This window comes from Chlorella variabilis, assembly GCF_000147415.1.
Source record: "Chlorella variabilis unplaced genomic scaffold CHLNCscaffold_2, whole genome shotgun sequence".
Classification (NCBI taxonomy): domain Eukaryota; kingdom Viridiplantae; phylum Chlorophyta; class Trebouxiophyceae; order Chlorellales; family Chlorellaceae; genus Chlorella; species Chlorella variabilis.
Genome location: NW_005435086.1, coordinates 1,949,425 through 1,963,174, shown reverse-complemented (window position 1 = coordinate 1,963,174; position 13,750 = coordinate 1,949,425). Strand labels below are relative to the sequence as shown.

General features: G+C 67.8%; 4 protein-coding genes across 4 annotated transcripts in view; 2 read left to right on the top strand and 2 right to left on the bottom strand.

Moving 5' to 3' along the window:
- The window catches only part of CHLNCDRAFT_138076 (hypothetical protein), a gene marked incomplete at both ends in the record, with an annotated part of 2,351 nt that extends 519 nt beyond the window's left edge, over positions 1–1,832 (bottom strand). Inside the window, 4 exons of the mRNA XM_005851221.1 lie at positions 28–299; positions 487–1,000; positions 1,178–1,653; positions 1,820–1,832. Of these exons, the coding sequence (XP_005851283.1) occupies positions 28–299; positions 487–1,000; positions 1,178–1,653; positions 1,820–1,832 (1,275 nt within the window). The remainder of the gene's footprint in view (positions 1–27; positions 300–486; positions 1,001–1,177; positions 1,654–1,819) is intronic.
- A 2,141-nt stretch (positions 1,833–3,973) lies between these two features.
- On the top strand, positions 3,974–5,326 carry CHLNCDRAFT_10018 (hypothetical protein; the record flags this gene model as incomplete). The annotated part of the gene is made up of 5 exons (XM_005851514.1): positions 3,974–4,239; positions 4,260–4,488; positions 4,623–4,782; positions 4,906–5,008; positions 5,209–5,326. Coding segments are annotated over 5 exons (876 nt in total), but the record flags the coding sequence as incomplete, so codon positions are not given.
- A 1,463-nt stretch (positions 5,327–6,789) lies between these two features.
- CHLNCDRAFT_29593 (hypothetical protein) lies at positions 6,790–9,824 on the top strand. The gene is made up of 10 exons (XM_005851513.1): positions 6,790–6,915; positions 7,106–7,246; positions 7,494–7,616; positions 7,793–7,908; positions 8,062–8,210; positions 8,395–8,477; positions 8,621–8,710; positions 8,886–9,059; positions 9,317–9,422; positions 9,603–9,824. The coding sequence occupies exons 1-10, from the start codon at positions 6,802–6,804 to the stop codon at positions 9,704–9,706; spliced, it is 1,200 nt and encodes a 399-aa protein (XP_005851575.1). The 5' UTR covers positions 6,790–6,801; the 3' UTR covers positions 9,707–9,824.
- A 788-nt stretch (positions 9,825–10,612) lies between these two features.
- Positions 10,613–13,750, bottom strand: part of CHLNCDRAFT_48488 (hypothetical protein) — a gene marked incomplete at both ends in the record, with an annotated part of 7,276 nt that continues 4,138 nt past the window's right edge. Inside the window, 12 exons of the mRNA XM_005851220.1 lie at positions 10,613–10,681; positions 10,823–10,863; positions 11,058–11,164; positions 11,349–11,404; positions 11,534–11,607; positions 11,800–11,898; positions 12,043–12,124; positions 12,263–12,372; positions 12,580–12,714; positions 12,904–12,979; positions 13,185–13,242; positions 13,465–13,573. Of these exons, the coding sequence (XP_005851282.1) occupies positions 10,613–10,681; positions 10,823–10,863; positions 11,058–11,164; positions 11,349–11,404; positions 11,534–11,607; positions 11,800–11,898; positions 12,043–12,124; positions 12,263–12,372; positions 12,580–12,714; positions 12,904–12,979; positions 13,185–13,242; positions 13,465–13,573 (1,016 nt within the window). The remainder of the gene's footprint in view (positions 10,682–10,822; positions 10,864–11,057; positions 11,165–11,348; positions 11,405–11,533; positions 11,608–11,799; positions 11,899–12,042; positions 12,125–12,262; positions 12,373–12,579; positions 12,715–12,903; positions 12,980–13,184; positions 13,243–13,464; positions 13,574–13,750) is intronic.

Here is a 13,750-nt window from a genome sequence, read left to right as displayed (position 1 = left end):
CAGCTGGAACGCCGCCGCCACTCGCACCTCATCCGACTCTGTCAGCACCAGCAGCGCCGCCGCCGCCTCGGCGGCGGTGGGCGTCTCGGCGGGCAGCCGAGCCGCCGCCGCAGCCGCCGCAGCCGCCGCAGCCGCCGGCGGCGTCCTGCCGGAGGCCGGGGTGGCGGGGGCCGCCGCTGCGGGGCGGCCGCCGGCGTGGTGGGCGTGCGCCTGCTCCTCCTGCTGCTGCTTGCGGCGCAGGTGCAGGCGCCGCGACGTGGGGCGGCCTGGCGGGCTGGGTTCCTTGGAGCTGGCATCATCTGCAGCAGACGGGATGGGGTGGGGACAGGGAGCGGCAGCTGGTGAGCAGCAAGGCAGCAGTACACGGCCAGTGGCAGGGCAGCACGCAGGCAGGAGGCAGGAGGGAGGCCTGCCCTGCGCTCTCTGCGGCAGGCATGCACCCTCCACCCGATGCCCCAAGCGCCCCGCCGCAGCCCGCCCACCCACCTTGCCCCTCCTCGCGCGTGCTCTGCCAGCTGTAGGCCTGGATGCTGCTGCTGCCGCTGCTGCTGAGGGAGGCGGGGGAGAGCGAGTCGGCGGCGGTGGAGCGAGGCGTGGACTGCTTGCGCCGCTTGTGGCCGCCGGTGCCGGGGGCGGCGGCGGCGGGGCTGAGGCAGGGCGCCGCCACCGCGGCCGCCACCGCCGCCGCGCCGCTGGGGGGCGCCGCCAGCTGGTGCCGCCCCGCGCAGCCCGGGCAGTGCTGCAGGCCGCAGGGCCCCGCCACGCGCTCCCCGCCCTGCCGCCCGCACCCGGGGCAGGACCAGGGCTGGCCGGCGGCGGCGGCGGCCGCCGCCGCGCCCTGCGCCGCCGCCACCACCTTTGCCGCCGCCCACATGGGGTGGTCGCGCAGGGTGGGCGGCAGGCGCAGCCAGCGGCGGTGCATGGCGTCTGCGTCCATGGGCAGCCGCCCCTTGATCAGCTTCACGCCGCACGAGTTGCACAGCAGGCCCTGGGAGCGCCACTGCAGGGGGCGGGAGGGGCAGGGAGGAGGGGTGGTGAGCATGCCGCGGGTCGCCCAGTGAGGCGGAAGGAAGGCAGAGGGCTGGCTGGTGGGCACGTGGAAGCACACAGCCCACAGGCATCGCGGCCAACAAAGGCGGGGCCAGGTGGGACCCCCCAGCCCCCCCGCAAGGCCCACCTGGGTGGTGGAGGAGGTGCCGCACTCGATGCACACCCGCCCCAGCGTCTTGGACATCTGCTTGGTGGGGCGGCGGATGCCCGGGGAGGCGGCGCCGCCGCCGCCGCGGGGCGAGCGCCCCGTGCCGGCGGGCGACCCGCTGCCCTCGCGCGGCACATCCAGCACCAGGGACCCGCTGTCGACGAGGACGGGGGGCCGGGGCGGGCGGTGCTTGCCACCAAACTGCTGCTGCTGCGCGCCCGCCGCCGCCCGGGGAGACGGCTCGGCCGAGCGCACGCGTTTGGCGGGCGGGCCGCCATGCTGCACGGGCGACGGCGGCTGCGCCACGGGCTGCATGGCGGCCGCGATGGCCTGCTGCAGCGCCAGGGCGTCGTCTGCGCTAAAGGGCGACTGCCGGATGCTGAAGTCGGCGGCCACAGGAGGCAGCCCGCCTGTCGCCATCCCGAGCGGGAGCGTCAGCGGCGCCGCCGTGAGGGCTGCGGGCGGGGTTACACGGCATGGGCGGTCGGGCAAGGGCGGCAGCGGATCCAGGTGGAGGAGTGCGTGGGTACCCGGGCCTGCCATCTGAGCGGCGGCATCCCATCTCGATCCCCATGCCATGCGGACCCACCCGGGGGAGTTGGGCCGCCCCTTGCGGCTCACCTGCCGTTGACATGGTCCCTGCAGATGTTGGACACGGTGCAGGGCTGGAATCGGCGAGGAGAGCCCGGCGCGAGGGCCGATCCGGTGGAACCCCACAACCTCCCCTCCACCACTTGAGACTCCGCCACGGCTTGAATCAAAACACCTACCCAGGACACTCTGAAGCGGCGGACCCTCAGCAACCAGACCATGTCGTCCCGCCAAGCCGGAGCGCAGCACGCAGCAGCGGGAAGAATCACGGCCGAAAGACCCAGTGGAACCCGCCCCGACATTTATCAACAATCAAACTACACATACCCCAAGTTGATAACACTCCAGCGCAGTAGCTAGCCTCGCACAGAGCCCTCCTCAGGTGAGACACCCTCCAGGCAGGCTGCAAGGCGAAAACAGCGAACGAGGGGTGCATGTTGCATGGCGGGGAGTGCAGTGATGGGCGCCACGGAACAGATGGCGGCCTCATGTTTCCGCGGCGCCCACTCACTCAACCCGCCATCCCGCCCCCGCAGCCGGCTTTCTGCAGAGACCCTGCAGCAATGTCGGGCAAGCAGGAGCAGGTGCATGGCGCCCAGGGCGACCAGGTAAGGGTTTGGGGTGCCTTCACCCTCCTCAATCCAAGCATGCCTCCCCCCTCACCTGCCGCCAGCACCTGCTGCCTCACGTCCCGGCAGGCCCTCCACGAGCATAGCCCCGCTGTTCCAGCCGTTGCTGCGCAGCACGGCTCCGACAAAGTCCCCCAGCAGGGCGCTGCCCATCCGAAGCTGCGGCCCAGTGGGGCAGAGGTGGATCCGGAGAGCCCCATGAGGCACTGGGTGAGCAGCGCTTGTGCTGCCAGCTGTGATTTCTCGCTGTCGTGAGCTGCAGCGTCCATCCACTTGCTCCTCGGGCATTGCCTTGCAGGGCGAGAAGTGGACTCTGGCCCACTACTAGCTCCTTGGGGCACATGCCGCAGTGCGCTCGCCACACAGTTTTGGATGCCTCATTCTGCCCGTCCTGCTCTGCTCATCCTGATTTGCACGCCTGCTCGTCCTTCGCTCTGAAATGTTGCTCTGTTCTCCCGTTGCCTGGTTGCTGCCCTGTCATGCTTCACTTGTTCGCAGCCGCGTGATTCGTTATGCAAGATCCTCGCAGTAATTCTGCTTGCATACACACCCTCTCATCATCTCAGAGGCTGCCGCTTTTTTTGTGGATGTTGGGAGGGATGGCTAATGGCGCCGCCGCTTGGGGCTGGGCCTGCCGCGCTTGTCGGCCGTCATGCCACCAGAATCCCATGCTGCATCAAACAGCTCTGCATCATCTGACAGTCATGCCACGCCATGGGCATCGGCTGTTCGCTGTTCAGGGCTGTGGCACACCAGCTGTCTTTTTGGGCGGCGCCCGCCTTGCTGGCAACTTTTAAAACAGACACAAAACCGCGCCACCGCGCCACAGATTGGCTCGCAGCGCTTTGCGCAAGGCTACTGGGCTTCCCATTCTGGCAGTGAGCAGCTGCGGAGCATTGTGCCACCGCACAGGGCGCAACGCAACGCAGGTGGAGTGTAGATCAGCGCTTGCTGCTGGCGCTGGCCAGATCGGGCGTCCGTGTGGATGAGGCCGCGTGTGGGGAGATGGGCAGGTCGCTGGTCGGGTCGCAGCTTGCAAACCTGCCTGAGCAGCAGCCTGCAGGCGCTCATGTGCATGCACTGGCCTCAGCGACAGCAGAACCAGACGGTGTTGTGTGAGAAGCCCACCGCCGCCCCTGCCGCCGCTCCTCCCGCCCGCTCATCGCTGGCTTCGCCCTGCCTGCAGACCGCCATGTTGGCAGCCGGTGACTGGGGTGGCTGGCTGGGGGTGCAGTCCACGCTGCTCTTCTGGCAGAAGTGGCTGATGGAGAGCCTGAAGTACAGCGCCCCTGACGCGTGGCCGTCGGTGGCGCGGCGCTTCTACGCGACAGCCGACCCGCTCGCGTCCGCCGTCGCCGTCGCCCTGCTGGTGGCCTCCCTGTGCTTCCTGCTGTCGCTGCCCACCAATAACCACAGCTTTGTAAGTGTGCCTGGGCGACCCTGACCTTTGATCAAATTGCAGTTGCCACCAGGGGCGCTGCACCTCTGCTTTTGTGCGCGCTGCCGCTTGCTCGGGCTGCAGCTGCTCACCCGGGGTTCAGCACCTCTGCCCCTGCAGGTGGACAAGATCTGGTCCCTCATACCCATCTTCTACATATGGCACTTTGCCCTGCACGACAAGCTGTCCCACGCCAGCGTGCCGCTCAACCCCCGCCTGGCAATCATGGCAGCGCTGATCACGGTGTGGGGCACGCGCCTCACCTTCAACTTTGCCAGGAAGGGCGGGTACCGCTGGAGCGCGGAGGACTACAGGCAAGCATCAGCATCGCCACATGCAAGCAGGCCCGCTGCTGGGAGACCTGCGGAACTGCCATGTGAGAGGTGTGCAAAGCTCTGTGCAGGTGGCCCTTCATCCGCCAGAAGGTCAACGCCCTGGCGTTCTTCCTCTTCAACCTCACCTTCATCGCCCTCTACCAGAACCTGCTGCTGCTGTCGCTGGTAGCGCCCGCCTATCTGGCCTGGCAGAACGTGGGCGCGCCGCTGAACGCGATCGACGCGGCGGCCGCCGCCCTGTGCGTTTTCTTCATCGCCTATGAGAGCGTGGCCGACCAGCAGCAGTGGCGCTTCCAGGTGCCTGCGCTGCACCCGCTGTCGAGTGCTGCCTCGCTGGATGGCACGGGTGGGCGCATGGCTTGTTGAGCAGGAGCTAGGCAGGACCGTGCGGAGAATGGCGCTGCCTGCTGCATCCCGCTGGTGTTCTGCAGAGCACGAAGCATGCCAAGCTGGCGGCGGGCAAGCGGCTGACGGCGGAGGAGTCCAAGGGCTTCCTCACTTCTGGCCTCTTCCGCCTCAGCCGCCACCCCAACTTCTGGGCTGAGCAGTCGCTGTGGTGCTCCATGTACCTGTTTGGCGTGGCTGCAAGCGGTGAGGGGCGCCGCCCGGCCACCCTGTGGCCTCGAGGCCTGGCCTGAACGCGCCCCCATTTTCCCGCTGCATTCGCCGCTGCCGCCCCCTTCTCTGAAGCAAGCCGCTCTCGCCGTCCTGCAGGCCGTTGGTTGAACTGGACCATTGCTGCCCCCATCCAGCTCATCCTGCTGTTCCAGGGCAGCACCTGGCTGACCGAGAAGCTGTCCGCGGCCAAGTACCCCAGGTGCGTGGCCGCATGCCCGCCATCTGCGCCCTTGCCGCCTGTATCCGCACCTTGATTAGCAGCAACACCTGCTGACTTGGGTCTGGGAGGCGGCTGCTGGCTCCCGGAATGCTGCGACTCTGGTCACCTTGTTCCCCACTCCCGCCCACCCCAATAGCTCCAACGCCGGTGCCTGCTGGCCTTTCTCCCCCCCGCTGCAGGTATGCCGACTACCAGGCCGCCACCTCCTGCTTCATCCCCTGGTTCCCCTCCAGCCCAAAGGCCCAGCCCCGCGCTCGCCGCCTGAGCGCAAGCCAGAAAGCGCCGACGGGTGCCGCCAAGGCAAAGGTCACCCGTGAGCGGCGTGGAAAGAAGGCGGACGAGGCTGGCCCAGCCACCCCGGCGGTGACAGTCACCGAGGATGTGGCAGAGGTGGTGGAGCAGCCGCAGCAGCAGGAAGAGGTGGCGGCCAAGCGGCGCGGCGGCAGGGCCCGGCAGACCAAGAAGGCAGCTGCCGCAGCCGAGGAGCAGACGGCAGAGGAGCCTGGGCCTTCCACTTCTTCCCGCCCTGTCCGCTCGCCCCGCAAGACGGCCAGGGCGCTGGCGGCAGAGCAGCCTGCCCCCGTCAGGCAAAGCAGCCGCCTGCGGACCAAGTCCGGCTCCTCCTCCTCCTCTTGACGAACCCGGTGCCCTCCCCGGGAGGCGCACGCGCCTGTTGGACCACCTGCTGCGGCCAAAGATGGCGACAGCACTTTGATACCCAGCCTCAGCCCCATTTTTCAACCAACCCACAGCTCCCCAGGTTGAGAACTACTGACCCATGACAGCCCCTCCCCCCACGCCCTCTGTTGTCCCTCGTCTGCTGCGTCAGTGCGACTCACAGGCCAGCCACAAGCACAAGCACAACCCCATTCATTCATTGTGTTTTTCACCTGCAAAATGCATGCACCCCATTCATGGGCTGCCATTCGCTGGCGAGCGCATACTGGGCGGCAACAGGTGGCAGCAGCGGGCGCGCCATGTCAGCGGATGACGCCGAGCCCAAACATATGCTGCAGACCCACCCCTCGCCGCACAACACTCCACCACTTCCTACACAGTCGAGCCGCAGCTTGGAGAACAACATGCAGGCAGCTCTGAGTGAGTTGGTGTTGGGGAGACCTGGGCTTGGCGCTGCAGGGCGGGACTAAGGCATCAGGCTGAATGACCGATCTCGATCTGCAGGTCACACCGCCCAGGGCTGCCGGCAAACAGCCTGCAATGCGCAGCGCTCTCCTGCGGCGCACCTCCACCTGAGCGGAAGGCCTCGGCATCAGGCTGTCGTGCAGCAGTGTAGCGCCAGGAGGGAGCACAGCAGGCCCCAGGTGCGCACGCCGCGTCGCAGGGGCGTCAGGCATGCAGACTGCACGTGGCTGGCTGGGCGGCCCTTAGCCTTCTCTGACGATCAGCCACTCCTGCGGGCATGCTGTCGGTCTGCGACGCACAGCCTGCGGTTGCTGTCGCATGTGCGACCGGGATGTTTTGGCGCTCCAACCCGGAGCCTTCGCGCCTGCTGCTGCCCTCTCTGGTTTCTGCGCGTTGCGTGCAAGGGCTGGCGAGTGCTGGAGCAGCCGCTGGCAGTTGGCCCTGCTGGTGGCGGCGTGGCCGGCGGCTTCACGACCGCCGAGCCACGCTGGCTGCCTGCCCCCCCCATGTCCTCCCTCCTCTCCCCCTCCCCATGGCCGCAGGTGGCAGCAGCGGCGGCGGCGCAGGAGCAGTCTGCGGATGTGTATGCATACGAGCCGCAGCCGCTGGAGGAGGGCGTGCGCAAGCACATGCTCAGCGTGTTTGTGGCGGATGAGTCGGGGCTGATCAACCGCGTGGCGGGCGTGTTTGCGCGGCGCGGTGCCAACATCGAGTCGCTGGCTGTGGGGCTGACGGTGGACAAGGTGGGGTGTGGTGGCGGCGGCGGCGGCGGCGGGGGTGCAGCCATGCGCCGTGGGCCGGGCGACATGGATGTGCATCTGCACATTCATCTGGCCATGCTGCACATGCAGGGCCGCAGCTCCGCCTGCTGTGTCTCGCTCACGCTTCCCCCACCACACACACACACACACACACAGTACCCGCCCCATGCAGGCCCTGTTCACCATTGTGGCTACCGGCACCGATGCCACGGTGGCCAACCTGGCCAAGCAAATTGCCAAGCTGGTGAATGTGCGGTACGTGGAGGACATCACCGATGAGAGCCACGTGGAGCGCGAGCTCATGCTGATCAAGGTTGGGACGGCAGGCGGTGGCGGGGGAGGGCTGGTGCATCGTGTATGGGTGTGGTGGGATGGGGTGGCGAGTGGCGGGCAGCACCTTGTTGGCGCGAAGGCGGCAGCGGCAGCGGCAGCGACACGCAGGAGGCCCAGGCCTGCCTCTCTTCCCGGACGCTCTGCCCTGGCTTGCCCCGCCCCGGCCCGCCCCGCCCTGCCCCCTTCGCACCCCCGCCCATGCCCCATGCCCATGCGCCGCCCCGCAGGTGCACGCGCCCCCTGGCCCAACCCGCACCGAGGTCACCCAGATCGCCGACATCTTCCGCGCCCACGCCGTGGACTGCTCCGACCGCACCATGACGCTGCAGGTCACGGGCGACGTGGGCAAGGTGCGGCAGTGGGGCGGGGATGGGCACCGGGGGGGCCTGGGGCTGGCTTGGCATCGGGGCGTGCCGGTCCCAGCTGCCAGCCAGCCGCGTGGCGCAACGGGCGAGGCATGTGCCGGAGCGGCAGCCCCTCTCCCACCGCCCGTGCCTGCCCGATTGCCCGTCCTGCCGCTGCGCAGATGGAGGCCTTCCGCCGCGTGCTGGCCAAGTTTGGGGTGGTGGAGCTGGTGCGCACGGGGCGCATCAGCCTCAAGCGCGGAGACCGCATGTTTGACACGGGGGCCTGGAGCCAGCGGTGAGGGCCGGCGGAAGTGGGGGAGGTGTTGGCAGGCCGGCTGGAGGGCTGGCCTGGGAAGGCCTTGGCCCTACGCGTGTGCTGTAGCAGGAGCTTAGTGTAGTGCTCTTTGGAAAACACAGCCAGGCAGGGCGTGCTCTTTGGAAAACACAGCCAGGCAGGGCGATCAGCCCCTGCCTGCTGCCGCGCGCCCGCGCCGCCTGCCCGCAGCTCCAGCACCCCGCGGGCGCACCCGTCGGTGCAGCAGCCCACGGCGCAGCCGGGGGATGGCGACGTCTACGCCTCAAACGTGCTGGATGCAGGTGGGGGCTCCTGGGTGCCCCAAGCGAGGCATGCCTGATGCCTCCTGGAGCGGCGGCACCCCTGGCCTGCACATGGCTGCCCTTTCGCCCGCTGCCCGTCTCGCCCTTTGCTGCCTCCGCCTGTCCAGCCGGCCACCCATACGGGCCACCCAACAGCACACTACCTCCGCCCTGCCTGCCGCAGCATACGACACCGTGGCGGCGGTGGCCAAGGAGCCAGATGTGCTGGCCATTGAGGTGCAGGATGTGCCGGGCGTGCTCAACCAGGTGGGTTGGGAAGGGCGGTGGCAGGTAATGGTGCCGGCCGTCGCCTGGAGGCGGTGTGGTGAGCGCTGATGTGGCGACATTGCTGTGATCTTCACCGCGGATGCGTCGACATGCTGCCGCGCCCTGCCGGCCTGGTTGTGCAGGTGACGGGGGTGTTTGCGCGGCGCGGCTACAACGTGCAGAGCCTGGCCGTGGGCAACAGCGAGCGGGAGGGCATGAGCCGAATCACCATAGTGCGCCCGTGGGTGGGAGGGGGAGGGCAGGAGGGCTGCATCGCCATGCAAGCTATGCAGCGCATGATGGGCCGGTTTGCCTCCACCGGCGGCAGGCCTGCTGCCACCAGCTCCCGCCCCTTGCCGGCACTGAATCGCCCCCTTCTCTCCTCCACTGGCTCCGGCCACCCCACAGGTGGTCCCCGCCAGCACCAGCAGCATCGCCAACCTCATCAAGCAGCTCAACAAGCTGGTGTATGTGGAGAATGTGGAGGAGCTGACGCTGGTGCCGCACGTGTCGCGGGAGCTCATGCTCGTCAAGGTGGCCTGCTCGGCGTCGCAGCGCGGGGAGCTGGTCAGCCTGGCATCGGTGAGCGGGGCGGTTGGCATGGCGCCTGGGGGCAGTGGCTGGTGGGTGAGAACAGCAGAGGTGTCTAGACTGGAGCTCTGCAGATGGCCCTGTGCTGCTGCACACACTGCTGCGCTCTGCAGATGGCCTTGTGCTGCTGCACACACTGCTCAGCTGCACACCATTCTGCCTGTGTCCTCTGCGCGCCCCGGGTGCATCTGTCAACTCCTGGCCTCCCTCCCCTCCCCTCCCCTCCCTTCCCCTCCCGTGCCCTGCAGATCTTCCGGGCCCAGGTGTGCGACGTGAGCGTCAACACGCTGACCCTGGAGGTGACGGGCAGGGAGGAGAAGATGGTGGCGCTCAAGGAGGTGCTGGAGCCGCACGGTGAGCTGCTTGGGTGGGTGGGAGGTGCGCTGGGGGGTGCTGGGTAGGGCGGTGAGCTCTTGGGAGGGTGCAGGATGGTGGCAGCGTGGCCCTGTGTCCCATGCGCTGTGCCACCCCTGCCTCCCCTGCGCACGCTGAGCCCCCGTCTGCCGCCGCGTGCCGCCGCCGCCGCCGCCGCAGGCATCCTGGAGGTGGCGCGCACGGGGCGCGTGTGCATGCAGCGCGACAGCGGGCTGGACTCCAAGTTCCTGGGGCGCGTGGCGGGCAGCCGCGTCATGCTCTGAGCGGTCGGCTCGTGGGCGCAGCAGCCGCGCCGCGCCCTGGGCTGGGCATGCTCTGAGCTGGGGCTCGCCCACAGGCGGCTGCCTGTGGAAGGGGAAGGCGGGCTGGGGTGGCGGCCGCCACATGCAGCTCAGCACAGCCAGCAGGCACGCCACCAACATTGCTGCATGCACTTGATACTCGTTTTTCGTGCTACCTGCCCTTACGCTTCGTTCTGCCTACAACGTGCCTGCCCACACACACACCAGTGACTAGAGCCCAATGCACTTGCATGGCAGCCACACGCAGGCTCGCCGTGCATACACCCGTTTTCCTTGATATTGGTGGCATTGACCTGCCGCCTGCAGACACAGATGCTTTACAACATGTGCTGCTTCGTAATTGATGGGTTGCATACAGAGTACAGAGCAGCAGGTGGCGAGGGCCAACGGGCACAAACGCAAGCAGGTCGCAGTCACAGGGGCATTCTGGTGCGGCTGTCCGGTAAACTGGGGGAACGCCAGCGAATTCCAGAAGCAAAAGGGCATGGGGAGCGCAGGGCAAACACAGCAAAGAAGCAAATTGCATTTGGATTGGGGGCTTGAAAATTGGTGGCTGGCCCGGTGGCATCAGCACCGCAGGGGGTGTGAGGCGATCGGGGGAACCGCACAGAGCTGCCTCACATGGCGCCAAAGCCGACCTTGGGCGTAACTGCTTCCTCCGGCTCCTCCATCTCCTCCTTGCCAACCTCTGGCATCTGCGGTGCCAACAGGAGCTGAGGGGAAGCCGCCTGGGAGCTGCCAGCAGGGATGCACTGGTGGCCGCGCTTAGGTTGGGTGAGCGATGGCGGATTGGGGAGTGGGGGTTGGGGGCGGCGGGATGAGTGTGGTGGGCGAGCAGCTGGGTGGGCGGGCTGAACTGGCTGGCACCTATGGAACAGCAGAATGCGAACCCTGCTGCTCTTGCTGCTGCTTCTGGTAAGATTCATCCTCAGCCATCTGCACAGGCAAGCCCCGTAGGCGGCGCATGTACATGCAGCGGCAGGTGGGCTTGGCGGGCAGCGGTGGGTGGGCAGGGGCAGCGGGGCCGGGGGCGGAGAGTGGCGGGAGAGGGGCAGCTGTGGGAGGTTTGCAACCCACCTTTGCCACCAGGCGGCGCATCTCAAGGATGTAGAACATCTCTGCAGGCAGGCAGATGGAGCACGCAGCGGCACTTTGGTCAAGGACAGGGGCAAGGACAGGCGGCAGCAGGGGCATGCCACGCGGGGACTATCGACGCCACAACCGCCCCGCTGCTGTTCCATCATGGGCGACGGCTGCTGCGTCGGCTGGCGCTGGCGGAGCCCAGGCATCCACCCGTCTGCCTCAGGCTCACCCAGGTATCTCTTCGTCTCCCTCGACTCCAGGCTGGTCGCGTGCTTCCAGAATGTGTAGATGTGGCTCAGCGTGACCAGGCGCTTGGCGTAGATGCTCCACGTGTACCTGCACGCATGCAGCCAGGTGGGGGAGTCTCAGGCACAGCCAGCGGGTGTGCAGGGTGGGTCACATGTGGGGCACCCAACGCGCGCGGGCTGGGCGGCGCAGGGCCAAGGGCCATCAACCGTTTCAACCCAACCACCCTGCACCCATGCCCGCACCCATGCGCGGACCCATGCCACCCGCCCACCTGGAGAAGATGCGCTCAATGGAGGCCTCGCTGATCTTGTTCCAGTAGCCAGACTCCTGCAGGTGGTGGTGGTGGCGCTGATTGATGGTGAGCAGTACCTCTCATAGGGCCCTCCAGCCTGCCCCAACAAGCGGTGAGGGCTGCCAGCCCGCGGCAAACTGCCCAGCCTGGCAAGCGCTGCCTACCCTGGCGCATCGCTCGAAGAAGTCTGCCATCAGCTCGGCCGACTCGGCGCCGTGGTAGGGGTCGATGTGGAAGCCTGGCGGGGTGGGTGGAAAGTGTGTGGGTGGGTGGAAAGTGTGTGGGTGTTAGGGTGCGGTTTGGGAAGCAGGCAGGGGGGTGGGGCACAGCTGCAGGCAGGGGCCCGCGTTCGGGAGATGCCAGCAAGTGCGGGTGCAGGGAAAACCCCGTGCCTCCTGTTCCTCTCGCTGCCCCTCCCCAGCCCGCCCACCCGACTTCTTGTGCTTGATGATTTCCGAGGGCCCGCCGTGGTTGGTGGCAAAGGTGGGCAGGCCGCAGGTCATGGCCTCAATCACCGTCAGGCCAAAGGCTGCAGAGGGGTGGCGGGGCATGAGGCAGGCAGCGAGGGCGGTCACAGCTGCAGGAGCATACAGCTAGCTAGCTACGTCCCTAGCGGCAAGTTCACAGCGGGGACATCGTACAGCGCCCAGCCATTCCTTCCCCGCGCACCCACCCTCGTACAGCGCGGGCTGCGCAAAGGCGCCGCCTGTGTCGGCGATGTATCGGTACAGCTCGCCGTTGCGCACACGGTTCTTCTGCGGGCAGGGGCGGAAAGAGGGGGCACAGAAGGCAGCGGGTCGGTTTGAACCACGGGCCAGGCTGCAGGTGGAAACCTCCGAACAGGTGCAGGGGGCATGAGCACCAGGCGGACAAGGAGGGCGCGCCTGGGCCACGATCCAGCGGAAGCAGGGCTTCATGTTGTACTGCTCCACAATGCCGTGCATCTTGCGGCACTCGTCAGCCTCCTCGCGGTCCATGGTGGCGTCGGGGTCGATTACGCCGCCTGCGGGGAGATGGTGCATTTTGTTACAAGGGTGGCAGCATGGGCAGCAGGCAGGCAATTTCAAGCGGCCAGGCGGGCAGGGACGCGGACCCAGCAACCGCGGTCTGCGCTGCTTGGGCACTGACGCTGTCGTGCCAGCACACGCTCGGCGCCAGCAGCAGGGAGGCGCGCCACCTGCTGCACCCTCCACTCCCAATGTATACTCACCCACGATCACCAGGTTGACCAGCCCCCTGAGGCGCTCGTTCTGGGCGTACCACTCCGCCAGTCCCGTCAGGTTCTTCACCTTGTCCAGGCGGGCCATGGAGAAGAGGATGGGCTTGGAGCGGTCCTCCAGCTGGCCTGCATGCGGGAGGATTAAGGGGCAGGCAGGTGGGCAACAGGTGGTTGCCTACATGCTTGAGTGGGGGCCACACGAAGCCCTTGGGCATGAGCGGAGCATGGTGTGCAAGGTGGCCTGCCAGCAACGGCAACGCGAACCGCGGCTGCGGGCGCCGGGCGGCTGCCGAGCGCAGCGCCGGCGCCACGCACCCACTGCCCCCTTGAAGTCGGGGTCGAACAGCAGCTCCTCAATGTCCTTGTGCAGCCCGGTCAGCCGCCGCTCCTTCTGCGGGCCGGCAGGGGGAGGCAGGCGTGCGGGCAGGTTGGCGCGCGAACACCACCGGCGGCGCCTGGGCGGCGCGCCTCTCAATCACTTGCTCCCCATCCTGCATCCCGCAAGCGAGTGAGCACACACATCCACCACCACCACCACCGCCACCACCACCACCACCACCACCACCACCACCACCGCCACCACCGCCGCCGCCCACTTGCCTCCTTGTGCGGGAAGTAGATGTCCAGGTCGGCCCCCGGGGACACGATGTTGAACTTGGGGGAGAAGATGTCGATGCCCTGCTCGCATGGCAGGGGCGGCGCAGACGGGGGGCGGCATGGCATGGGGGCAGGGAGGGTGGGGAGCATGGGGCATGGTGGGGAAGCCGACCAGGCACGGGAGAGGGCAGGCTGCCACACATGTAACGTGCAGCTGCTGCTGGGCGGCGAGGCGCCACCGACTGTGTGCCGCGGGTGCCTCGGCGGCGGCAGCCCCACCTCCACCACGCGGTACAGATGCGGCATGGTGAAGCTCTTGTACGACTCGTACTGCCCAACCATCTCCTCGTGCCCCGCAATCTCCTGCAGCCACTCGGCGCAGCGTGAGCTCAGCAGGCCAGCAAGCAAGGGGGACCCGTGGACGCAGGCCAACTGGAAACGGCTTGCTGCCAGGCAGCTCCACCACCAGGTTGCACACCCATCCTTCCCACGACACTGTGGCCGCCGCCCACCACACACACTCACGTGCACGGGCAACGAGAGACAACAGCCCCCCCCCCCGCCT